Genomic DNA, 13,245 nt, shown 5'->3' with positions numbered 1-13,245 from the left:
TCTCCATTTCTGGGCTAAGAAAGGCAGAGGAGTTGGGAGATCTGCACTTTGAAACCGCACTCGTCCATTTTTAGCACACTACAGTTTCTCTTTTGGGGGCAACTCACGAGTATGACTGCCTTTTAGCTGAGAGCACATGGCAGCACAAGACTTGCATGGGCAGATCAACTCTCCTGACTGCAGTAAGCCACACCTCCAAGGCTCACGACTTTCACTGATAGCAATGGAAATGCTTTCTACCCCTGCAGAGAACACCTTCCCAGGGGGATAGGGGCATCTAGAAAGTAATTGAAGGAAGAACTAAGCACCTCTGCCCCACCTCATGCTGTAGAGAAGAGCATGGGAGAAACTCCCTCTGGGGACGAACATGGACATCCAAGCTGGTCACCTCCATTCCCCGTAGTAGAGTGACTGCAGAAAGAGGACAGACCGTACACTGATGTGAGGACAGAGTTTGTCTCATTGGAATGACGACGCCTAGAATGGGGTGGGTCACCCCTGACTTCACATCCCTAGTTATCTCCCGAGGCTTGGGTGGGAGCTGGTGGAGATCAGCACAGTGGTTACAGACACAGTTTTAGGCCCAGAAGTCCAACAGCCTCCAACTGCTGGAAACACGGAGCCCGCTAAAGACCATCAGATAGCACTGGGCCAAAGAGGACGTCAGAAAATCCAGCTCTTGCCAGTCCTGGGCAGGCAGTGTTTTCACTGCAATAACAAAGTCTACAGGAAGTCCAGTGGACTAACTGATACCCAGAGACAGACTTCTCTTGCTAAGTGCTGTCAGAAGAGCTCTTTGTACAAGGCAGTCTTTGTTGGGCTCTGGATTGTGCCATAAGTCACAAGGAACCAGATCCCTGAGAGTGAACACACAGGATATTTGAATGCCAGAGCATGGCAAAAATGACTGATTTCTGATTGTGTTGCACATTCTCTATCACCAAATGCTGACTAGGTTATTACAATTCTTACAGTACATAGGAGACTACTGACAAGCAAGCCACTGAAAACCTCTCAGGAAGCATCATCAGTTCTCTCTGCTAAAGAACCGCCCTCCATGCTTTCTTCTGCTCAGCCTGGAGTAGGGAAGACCATCCCAGGGGAGATACCGTCCCTGTCTACAGCTATCTTATGGGATGATGCAGAGGAGAAGGAGTCAGACTCTTCCCAGGTGGGCACAGTGGAAGGATGAGAAGCCATGGGGAAAAGCTGGGACATGGGAAATTCTGACTAGACTTAAGAGGAAAGAATCTGCATGGGAAGGTCTATCAGGCACTGGGAACAGGCCCTCAGAAAGGCCGTGCAATCTCCACAATGCAGATAGTCAAGCCTCACCTAGATGTAGTGCCACAGGGGTTTTTGGATAGTAATGGGTGACTACCTCATTCGGGGGACAGAGGCACCCATCTGTCAGCCCTACCAACCATCTAGAGAGGTTTGCTGCTTGCTGGGGACCAGGATCCAGGATGTTGTGGTGGAATGTTCAAAGCTCGTCTTGCCTTCTGACTACTACCCCCTGCTCTTATTCCAAATGGGCACAAATGACACTGCCAGAGGAAACCTGGACAGGATCAGAAGTGGCTACAGAGCTCTGGGGGTGGTAGTGAAGGGCCTGGGGGCCCAGATGGTGTTCTTCTCAATCCTGTTCGTGAGGGGAAGGGGTGTGAGCAGAAAAGCTCTAGTAGGACAAGTTAATAATTAACTGCGGCACTGGTGTAGGAGACACGGTTTTGGGTTCTACGACCATGGAACCCTGTCTGCAGACCAGCGTCTGCTTGGGAGAGATGGGATCCACCTCACTAAGCAGGGCAAAGCTATTCTTGCCAACAGCCTGGCTGACCGCATAAGGAGGGCTTGAAACTGAAGGGGGGAGGAAGGGAGTTAATGAGCAGTCCTCTAAGGGAGTGACAGACAGGATCAATGAGCAAAGGGCATGGAGTGCTGTGATGGGAAGGGATCACAAAATCAACAAAATGGGCCTCAAGTGGGGTTCAGGATCCTGAGGAGAAGAAGGAAAGTAAAAAGCAATCTCAGAACCCCCGATTTAAGGACAGTGGAGTCTGGCCTCTTCAAGTATCTGCTTGGAAGAGCCCCATGGGATGTGTCCCTGGAGGGAAGGGGGGCCCAAGAAAGCTGGTTAATATTCAAGGCTCACCTCATCCAAGCTCAAGAAGGGTGCATCCCATCAAATATGATGTCAGGCAAAAATGCCAGCAGGGCAGGGTGGATGAACAAGGAGCTGTTGCGTTAAAGGACTGAGCAATTTGGCAGAAAAGAAACCCCTCTGCGTTCCAGCTTGTCCTCAGATATCAGAGGGGCTGGGGGCGGCTAGGCTTAGATTCTAAGTGATGCCCAATTTCCTGTATTACCTGTCCGGTCGTGTTCAATATATATACATATACACACATATATGTATATATATAGAATCCTAACAATTACATATGCACTTGTAACTCCATACAATTTCAGTCTAACCGTGTTGCATGAACTATCACGGCCACACTTAAGGAATTTGGTCACATTCAATGAGAACTCTTACGACTAGATTAATGAATAGTGTAGTTTATTAAAGTGACAGATGCACAAATTCTTTTGGATTGCCGGTGATAGAACTACTGCACACAAAGATGGTACACATAGCAAGAATATGAATAATACAGCCTCGCCAGAAGCACGCTAGATCACAAAACAACTCTATAGAGGTTTCTAAATCTCCTGGGGAAACACTTGGTCTAGCCAAGTGTTAATATAACAAATATAGCCAGCTACAAGCGCATTCAATCACAAAAGAACCCTATAGAGGTTTCTAAATCTCCCGGGGGGGACACTTGGTATAGCCAAGTGTCCAAATCTTACCCAAAGGCATCCCTGTTGGGGGGGAAGAGAGGTTTAGCCCATCGACTGATCCCAGGTGTCAGAGCAGGTCTGCGATGGTATCGTCCCTAACACCCCTCCTCTCTTAAGCTTTTTTATACTATTTTCACTTTACAGGTGGAGCTTGAGTGACTCTAGTCATCTATTTCTTTGTTGTAATTGGTGCAAAAGTTTCTCACTTTGCTTTTAAAGGTATAGACCAAGAAAAATTCAGAGTGCAGGCTCAGTGAGGGGTGGTCGCACCTTGGAGGTGGGTAACTTTAGGATGGAGGTGTGTCTTTTAGTATTATAATGAGATTATAATGAGTATTTTGTCAAAGGTGACAGACTGTGGGCCCATTCCCAGGTACTCCACTACCCACCATTTACACCCTAAATAGGTTATTGTCTCTTTGTACAATAGCATTGTCTTTGACCAGGTATGTTTCCCAATTATCAGGGTGGGTCTTCATCTCATTGTTCCATAGAACCTTCCAGTTCCCGTCTTATCACAGAACCTAGCCGCGGTGTCTCCACTCCGCTCCACGCTCCATACATTTTCTCTTAAAGTCAGCACACCAAGCTCCCCTGGCGTTGCCAACACTTAAGGTTGCCTAGGAAACTTTTGTGGACTGGAACTCTTGCATGACCGCCACACTCCACCCTGAAAGTTTCTTCAATGCTGTACCTTTCCAAAAAATGCAAATATAAATTTAATTTTTAAGTCACCTCCAGCACTAATTCCACAGGAGCCCCTGGCCAAACTCATACAGAGGGTGGGAACAAGGACAGGTAACATGGGAGAACACAGAGATGTTGTCTGAGCATGCAGGGACAAAGGTAGGAAAGCTAAAGCCCAAATGGAATGGGATTTGGTGAGGGATGTCAAAGAAAAGAAGAAGGGCTTCTGTAAATAGACAGGTAACAAAAGGGAAACTAGGAAAAATGTGGACCAACTGCTCAAGGAGACTGAGGACATGATGACACGGACATGCGAAGGGCTGAGGCACTGAATGCCTTCATTGCCTCACTATAGAATCATGGAATCATAGAATCATTTTGGTTGGAAAAGACCTTTAAGATAATCAAGTCCAACCGTTAACCTAACACCGCTAAGTCCACCACTATCCCATGTCCCTAACAAGTCCCAGTAGTTGCCAGCAAGACCAGCCTTCAGGAATCCCAGCTGCCAGAGAGCAGGGGGCAAGTCTGCAGCATGGAGATGTGCCTGGGTAGAAGAGGATCAGATGAGGCAATACTAAGGCAAACTGGACATACTGAAGTCCCTGGGCCTTTACTGTCACAGAATCACAGAATCACTAAGGTTGGAAAAGACCTGTAAGATCATCAAGTCCAACCATCAACCAACAAACCCCACCATGCCCATTAAACCATGTCCCACAATGCCTCGTACACACATTCCTTGAACATCTCCAGGGATGGTGACTCCACCACTTCCCTGGGAAGTTTATTCCAGTGTCTCACCACTCTCTCAGTAAAGAAATTTTTCCTAATATCCAGTCTGTATCTCCCCTGGTGCAACTTGAGGCCATTTCCTCTTGTCCTGTCACTCATCACTTGGGAGAAGAGGCCAACACCCACCTCACCACAGCCCCATTTAAGGTAGTTGTAGAGAGCGATGAGGTCTCCCCTCAGCCTCCTCCAGGCAGAACAACCCCAGCTCCCTCAGCTGCTCCTCATAAGACTACTCCTGACGGTTTTCTTGTTGTTCACGTACACTGAAATGGTTTCCGGGATCAGCTGCTCCATCACCTTCCCAGGGACAGAGATGAGTCTGACCTGCCTGTAATTCCCTGGGTCTTCCTTCTTTTCTTTCTTGAAGACAGGGTTGACATTTGCTTTCCACATCTGTTCTCTAGGGCTCTTTGTATGGCTGTGCTCTAGGCCTCTGTGTATCGATTGAGGTCTGGCATTTGGCAGGCCATGGTGTTATGCCATTGTACATCCCATAAAGATCCATTGTACATCCCATAAAGATGTGGCCAGCTCAGAAGAAGGGATGATATGATGGAAGTGATAGCAGGTGTGGCCATTTCTTGATGGCAAAGAAAGAGAGGGTGATCTATCCAACTTCTCCAACCTTCATTGCTCCGAGCTCCCTTTAGATATGAAATGTACATGCACAATACGACAATATAAATGTGTCACCAGAACACAGTTTCCCCATTTGAAGCGTTGGCAGGAAATACATTTTTGGAAATGGCTGTATAGATCACTATTTACATAGAGGAAGAGAAAGTATCATCATCTTGCTGGTCCATGTCCATGGCCTATGAAAAAATTCATGAGGATTTACAGACCAATGTGAAAGTTCTGAAAATGTAGAAGTTTTACACACTTATTACACCAAGGTCTCTTCTGCACATGGTTCAACTTTTGCATAAAATCTTCACACAGGGCTTGATGCAGTTGCCCACACAGTGGTGGCCACTGTCTCCAAGATACGTGGGGGTAGCTGAAGCCCCCACAGGGCACTGGAAAATGTGGCTCAGGACCTATGGGAGCCCTTCTGGAGCAGGGCCTGGTGGACAGGCAGGGAAGGCCAAGGCATCTCAGCTGAGACAGCTGATTTCTCTCCCTTGTCTAGAAAGGGAAGCCTGGAAAATGGCACCCACATTGTGCACATTAGAGGAGGTCACTCTCATCCCTGCCTTCACCTACAATGGAGTCACATGTAGTTTACCCTGCAGGGAATGAGAAATGGATATTTCAGAGTCTCCTGTAACCCAGATACATTGGGGTTAGTGCAGAACCCCTCAACCTGCACAGAACATTGGTTTAGAACAATGAGAATTAACACACCACTGACCATTTGTCTGTACCACCTGCACGGGACAAGCACGTGCTGATCCTGCATGGGACAAGTGCATACCCATTACACGAGCAATGGTAACTGATTAGTCCACTCCCTAACATGAGTGATTTGATCCGTCTACACAACTGTATTGTAGCGCATATAAACCCTGCTTTCCTCTGTATTGTGGTCCTGCATGCATTAGGCTGAGTTGCCACTGTATGCACAGCTAAAATAAGAGAATAAATTACCTTGGAAATGCTATGCTGAGCATCCTTGTCTCCCTCCTCAACCAGCAAATAAGTGACTTTTATGTGCCACTTTGCCCTCACTGGCTGTTCCTTCCAACACAAAGCCGTGGTTACCTGAGGATTTGCCAATGCCTGTGAGTTCCCCACAACCCATCCGGTTTCTTCCAATGCCCTGCTAATTCTCCTCTAGCACCCAAAATGTCCCGTTCCACCACTTGCTTGACTCCTGTACATATCTCCATATCCCACCACTGAAATGCATGTCCTCCTTCTTCTGCTGCCTCAAAATCCAAAATCAACCTATTTCACTTCAGCATGACACCCCCTCAGCACCGCCTCTACTTCAAGTCGTCATGCCTTTAACACACTCACGGCTGTGCACAGACCGATCTCTCCTTGCACTCCCATGGGTCTCAAAAATCATTCCCACTTCCCCTGCAGTTATGGGACCTCCCTCTGGGAGGGTCATGCATTTTCCAGCATCATGGATGGTTCTTGTGGTCCATCCGAGTGTGGGTCTATGCAGGAGCCCTGTCTCTGCACCACAAGCCCCCTGATGCGAGCCCTCACCCTGCACAGTCATGCAGTACAAGCTGTACACTGATGTTTTTCTCTCCCAGGAACTTTCCAGATCAGCCCAGCTCCCTCCAAGACCTCCTACCTCCCCTGCCCTCTCTCCAGCCCAGCCCACTCTGGTCTGGCCCCACAGCACTACTTGCCACAGGGTGCTGCAGAGCTCTGGCCACTCACCCCAGAGCCCCAGCCCCTCTGAAGGGCACAGCAGCCCCTGGGGGGCAGAGAGGATTCAGCCCTCGAGGTTGGAGACCACAAGGACAAGGAGATCAGTGGCACCCTGTGTCCCCTGTTCTCCTCTCCAGCATATCCTGAGAGCTCTGCAGCCCCTCTGGGCCATCCCGTCTCCCCAGGCTGGCACAAGAGCCCATGTCCCTGCAGTCCTCAGGAGCTCCCAATCCCTCCAGGACAGAGCAGCCTGCCCCAAGCTGGTGCAGCCAGAAAGGTGTTTCTATTTCCCATTCATTTCTGCTATGCTGAGGATGGATCATAGACCAAGAAGTTGCTGCAGGTTCTTTTATTTTCTTAAAGAAAATGGTTTCCCATTTATACAAAGTCTCCAGGTCACACAAGATGGGTGGATCACTAAGGGAAGGAATCATTTTATGTATTTGAAGATAACAACATTAAAAGTGGAAAAAGGAAAAAAAAAAAAAAAGAAGAAAAGGCAGGCTTGGCCTGTCATGACGTACACTGGGAGTCAGCTGCAGAGGAAGGTAGGCAGGCTATGGCTGCTGAAAGACGTCCAGTTACCAGTTTCCTCAGGGCATCCTTGAGCTCCCGGTTCCTCATGCTGTAGATGAGGGGGTTCACTGCTGGAGGCACCACTGAGTACAAAACAGCAACCACCACATCCAGGGATGAGGAGGAGGTGGAGGGATACTTCAGGTGGGCAAATATGCCAGTGCTGAGAAACAGGGAGACCACAACAAGGTGAGGGAGGCAGGTGGAAAAGGCTTTGTGCCGTCCCTGCTCAGAGGGGATCCTCAGCACAGCCCTGAAGATCTGCACATAGGACAGTATGATGTAAACAAAGCACCCCAAAAATATAAAAGCACTAACCACAATAAGCCCAACTTCCCTGAGGTAGGTGTCTGAGCAGGAGAGCCTGAGGATCTCGGGGATTTCACAAAAGAACTGGTCCACAGCATTGCCTTGGCAGAGTGGTAGTGAAAAGGTATTGGCTGTGTGCAGCAAAGCATTGAGAAACCCACTGCCCCAGGCAGCTGCTGCCATGCGGACACAAGCTCTGCTGCCCAGGAGGGTCCCGTAGTGCAGGGGTTTGCAGATGGCAACATAGCGGTCATAGGCCATGACTGTGAGAAGAAAATACTCTGCTGACAACAGAAAGAAAAAGGCAAAAATTTGAGCAGCACATCCCCCATAGGAGATGGCCCTGGTGTCCCACAGGGAATTGGCCATGGATTTGGGGAGAGTGGTGGAGATGCAGCCCAGATCAAGGAGGGACAGGTTGAGGAGGAAGAAGTACATGGGGGTGTGGAGGTGGTGGTTGCAGGCGATGGTGGTGATGATGAGGCCATTGCCCAGGAGGGCAGCCAGGTAGATGCCCAGGAAGAGCCAGAAGTGCAAGAGCTGCAGCTCCCGGGTGTCTGCCAATGCCAGGAGGAGGAATTCAGTCATGAAGCTTCCATTGGACTTTTGGTCCCTCATGGCATGGGAGCCTATTTATGTAGGAAAAACCATCAATGAGTTAGGAGTGATTTCTCTGAGCAAAATCTATTCCATTTCTTATAGAAACCCCCAAACCACCTGTCCCTAATCAAGAAGACGTTTGGCAGGTCCCTTTTGTGAGCTCTGGTTGGTGCTGGCTGAGGGTGTCCCTGGCAGCAGTGCACTCTGCGGTGGGCTCTGGGGGAGCCAGCGCTGCCCTACAGCAATAGGGAAATAGGAACGCAGGGTCTATGGTTAAATCCGCTCGTGATATCAAAGAGCTTTTCCCCACTGTCTCTCCCAAGTCACCCAACCCTGGAGCAGAGCTGTGAGGATTTTGTTTTGTTTATTCTGCTCTAGTGGCCCCACCACCCCTGAGGAGTGTTTTTAAGTCAGAAATCCTTGGTATTACTACTGTCCTTCAAGTGAAACCTTGTGGGTCCTGAGAAGCAAAGGGGCCGTCCCTTAGTGCAGAGTGAGGACAGCCAGTCTGTCCATCAGCCCTGGTCTCAGCTGCCTTGTGCTGGCACCTCTTTGAGCTGGAGGACGATAGCACTCAAGTGTTCCCCCCAAAAGAAACTGGACGCTGCTGAGAGCAAAAGAAATGCAGTTTCCAAGTGCAGACCTCCAAACCCCTCACCCTGCCTCAGCGTACCCAAGGAGGAGCTCAGCTCTCCCCTCCCAGCCAGGGGCACAGAGGGCTCACTGCCGCTGCCTGCGTGGAGCCACCCAGCAGCATTTCTGTGGCCTTAGTGCTGACTTGTCTTCTCCATGGGGCTCCTGTATAACACAGAGATGCCATGGGTGAGCTGTGCTTGTCTGGAGGGCACCCTGCAGCCCAGCAGGACCCCCCAGGGAAAGAGTCAAATGTCCTAAAGATGGGACATCCAAAAGGAGCATTGGCTCTCTCCCAGCACTGCAAAATGCATTGCCACCGGCTGTGCTACATCTACATGGGAGAGGAGACCTGATGGGGGGTGGTGTGTGCTCCAGGGGAGGTTTCTGCACTGCAGGGGATGGCAGGGAGGTACCCAGTTCCCCCTCCCACAGTTTTTCTGAGAGTCGCTCCCTCTCCCTTCCTGCCCATGTCTCTGCTGCCTGGAGCTCTCCCTGCCAGGAGCTATTTCCCTGTCCCCATGTGTCTGCTCCCTGCCAGTGCTCAGAGACCCCAACGCACCCGCTGTGTGCTCAGCTCTGCCCTGCAGACACCTCCTGGCAGCAGGGCACTGCCCAGGGGCATCTCTGTGTATGCAGAAGCTAAGGAGCAGCTCAAACAAGTCCCACAGACACCACCGAGGTGATGCTGTCCTGCTGTCTGTAGGCTGAGCAGTGCCTTAGGGGACTAGATGAGGTTCCTTGCAGGCCTCCCCATCTCTCAGTGCAATGCTCCTGGAGTCTCAGTGTCTTGTCCAAATTCAACACCTGCAGTACTCTTTCCCTGCCCTCTCTCCTCTCCCTCAGTGCAGGACATGAACTGAGGGTCGGGAAAGCAACTTTGTCTCAAAGAGCAACTTCATTGACCTTCCTATGGCAAAGTCTCCTCTGGAAAGAGTCACTTGGTGAGCTCGACCTGGGATCTCTCAGTGTAACAGTTAAGGTGTCTCAGAGGGTTGTCCACACCTGACAGATCCATTTCCATTCCCACCCATCCAACTAGTACAACCTTTATTGCAAACACTCAGGAATGCACAAGCTGAAGCAGGAAAGCCTTGCCTTGACGGTCATCTTTGAAAGATCCTCTCCAGAAATGTGCTGGGGGTGATGTGGAGCTGTGAGCAGCCCTGACACACACAGCACCCTCTCGACAGCACAAGGACCCTGCCTGGCTAGTGGTCACTCCTTCCACCCTGAGCTTCTCCCCGCAGTGCCCTGGGGAGCTCCCTGGGCAGGCTGAGTGCTGACCCTGGCAGGCAGTGGAGTCCCTGCCCCGGCTCACAGTCCCCTGGGGTGCAGGGACCCTGCTCTGAAGGACAGCCCTGGGCACCCCTGGATGCACACCCACCTTTACACCCCTGCAGACATCCCCGGGAGAAGGCAGCCATCATACCCTGTCCCTCTGACAGTGCAGGGAGGAATCTCTGCTGTGGAGCACATCCTTCTCCTCTATACTAGGGAATCTGTGAGAGTCCTCCGGGAAGTTCCTACAGGCTATGGGATGAACCAGGTCTAGGAGACCCCTGCAGAATACTCATTATTATTGCCCTGCAGCTCAGAGACTTACCATATAGAGGGCTGTGAGGATTTCTCTCCCAGTCAACTCTCAGCTGTCCTCCCACTCCACACTGCCTTTAAAGTCTCTCTGCCTCGATCCTCTCCCCTCGGTGCCTGCAGGCAGTGCCCTCAGCCCTGTTGCGCTTTGAAGAAAAGCTGCTCCTGGGCAGGGCTCTCTCTGTACAGCACTGCCCACTTGCCATCAGCTCCCTCCCCCTACCCCAGGAGCCCAGCCCAGCTCAGCAGCAGAGGACCAGCCCAAGGCAGCACTTTCTCTGCCCCCTCTGGGCTCCCTCCAGGTGTCCCTGGGGCTCCAGGGGAACCTGCTGTGAAACAGGCTGAAGGAATCACTGCTGTTCCCTTCCTCAGCTGGGGAGAGACACTGCTTCCCAGCACTGCCATTTTCCTGCTCAGAGACAGAGTTCAATCTAAATATCACCTTTCCTTGTCCCATCAGTATGCAGAATACCCAGTGAACGTGAGGGATCTCCTTGACCGCTTCTGAGGGAGGAGATTCAGCTGAGGCAATCGAGGCATCTCATCCTGGGTTTGTAGTCCTGGTCCTGGAAGTGGTCTCAGCTCCCTCCCATGGCTGCCACAAACCCACAGGATGTGGGATTTCTCTTGCCTCTCTTCAGGTGTGCAAAAATGGACATTTGCATGGGAGCTTTTAGTCTCAGCTCCCCTGCTAATTAATGGAGATGGAGGGCAGGAGTGAGTGCTTCAGAAGCAAATACCTGGTGGCATATGTGGTGCCAGAGGTGGCCCAAGGTATGTGCAGGAAACTGCCGGCTCTAGTGGAGCATTTCTCATGGACAGGGCAGTGTCCATCTTGGAGGCCGTTGGGAAATTCCTTTGGCCAACTGAAATGACAGCAGATTTAGGACAATGAAACTTGTCCCCGCTCAGTAAAGACATGGCAGCGTATAGAGGTATTCGTCTGCCCCAGTGGAGTTATTTTGCATGAGGAGAGCTAAGTTACTCTCTCTCTCTTCTCCATCACCTATATGTATTAGATCACCATTGACTATGGTGTCTCATGGTGTCCTGCCAGGGCTGAACAGCGCAGGCCCTCTTTCGTCTGGAGTCAGTGAGAGCAGGGTTTGCTCACTCTGTGGGCCCCACATAGCATCTTTGTCATCATCTGCAGCTACATCTCCATGTCAATCTCCATCTCATATCATCTTTTACGTTGCCATCTGCGATCCATTCCGAGCACATCTCTGCCATGTAGCAAAGCCTTTACATATATGGGGTCTTGGGACTCAGTTCCAGTTTAGTTTGTGACAAGTCTGAGGTGGGCCCCAGCGGGCAGCAGCTGAGGGGCTGCAGCCCAAATGCGCACCAATGCCCTCAGCCTGGGGCACAGACAGGAGGAGCTGGAGCCCCGCGTGCCATCACAGAAGTGCCACATTGATGGCAGAACTGCCAAGGTGTGGTGGGACAGCTCGCACAACTCGGGGGATGTGCGGGATGGACACAGGCTCTTCAGGAGACGCTCATCATCTGTTTCATGGAGCTGCTGGGAAGTATGGACCTTCACTATGGGATGGGCAAGAGGTGGGCTGAGCGCTTGTGGGTGAGAGTCAGAGGAGAGGCCATTTAGGGTGATATTGTGGCAGGACATAAGGAAACCACAGTCAGGGCAAAGAATTGGACAAAGGCTTCTTTAAAAACCTGAAGCTTTCTCTGGATCAATGACACCAGGTTTTACCAGGAACATCAGCAACCCCGACATTCACTGGACTGGGAACACAGTGCAGGATGTGTGCTGGTTTTGGCTGTGGGACAGTTAATTTCCTTCTTAGTAGCTAGTATGGGGCTGTGGTTTGGATTTGTGCTGGAAAAAGTGTTGATAAAGCAGGGATGTTTTAGTTACTGCTGAGCAGGGCTTACACACAGTCAAGGCCTTTTCTGCTTCTCACACCACCCCACCAGCGAGTAGGCTGGGGGTGCAGAAGAAGTTGGGAGGGGACACAGCCGGGACAGCTGACGCCAACTGACCAAAGGGATATTCCATACCATATGACATCATGCTAAGCATATAAAGCTGGGGGAAGAAGAAGGAAGGGGGGACATTCAGAGTAATGGCGTTTGTCTTCCCATGTAACCGTTACGCATGATAAAGCCCTGCTTTCCTGCAGATGGCTGAACACCCGCCTGCCGACAGGAAGTGGTGAATGAATTCCTTGTTTCGCTTTGCTTGCCTGCCCAGCTTTTGCTTCACCTATTAAACTGTCTTTATCTCAACCCATGAGCTTTCTCGCTTTTACTTTTCCAATTCTCTCCCCAGTCCCACCTGGGGGCAGTGAGCAAGCGGCTGTGTGGGGCTTAGTTGCCAGGTGGGCTTAAACCACGACAGGAAGTTTCTGGAGTTTTTTGGGGAAACTTCTTCTCACAGCTGCCAGGGAGCCCAACAAAGGTGATGCTTGCTTGGGTCTGGTACTTGCAAACATGGAAGAGCTGGTCAGGGATGTGAAAACCAACATCAGACTCTGTTGTAGTGACCATGAAAGAGGGGTGGGTCCCAGATCCTGAGCAGACTGTTAAAAGGAGAGTACAAGTGCAGAAACAAGACCTCAGAGTGGTTAACTGTGGCCTGTTCTGGGGGTTTTCAGTTGGGGAACTTAGGGGCAGGAGCACTGAAGGGCAGAGCACAAGTACTGCGCACTGAGCAGAGCTTTAAGGACAGCCTTCTGCAATGGCCCATATGGACAGTCAGTTGAATCTCTCAAGGGAATTCAATGGCACCAAGATGAGCTCTTACCACTGAAGTTAGAGTCAAAGAAGAAACCAAGACCATGTGGGGCCACTGCAGAATTTAGCAAGAGCAGGTGTAAACAGGCCTGAGGTGCTCTATGCTGTCTTTGG

At 50.7% G+C, this 13,245-nt stretch overlaps 1 protein-coding gene across 1 annotated transcript; it reads right to left on the bottom strand.

Moving 5' to 3' along the window:
* Positions 1–7,173: 7,173 nt before the first annotated feature.
* LOC132320209 (olfactory receptor 14A16-like) lies at positions 7,174–8,142 on the bottom strand. Its single transcript, XM_059832481.1, has one exon. It carries the CDS (start codon positions 8,131–8,133, stop codon positions 7,174–7,176), a length of 960 nt encoding a protein of 319 aa, XP_059688464.1. The 5' UTR covers positions 8,134–8,142.
* Between the last annotated feature and the right edge of the window lie 5,103 nt (positions 8,143–13,245).

Source organism: Gavia stellata, chromosome 34, assembly GCF_030936135.1.
Source record: "Gavia stellata isolate bGavSte3 chromosome 34, bGavSte3.hap2, whole genome shotgun sequence".
In the NCBI taxonomy this organism is placed as follows: Eukaryota; Metazoa; Chordata; class Aves; order Gaviiformes; family Gaviidae; genus Gavia; species Gavia stellata.
The sequence above is the reverse complement of the archived record's forward strand: the minus strand, read 5'-3'. Positions and strand labels throughout refer to the sequence as shown.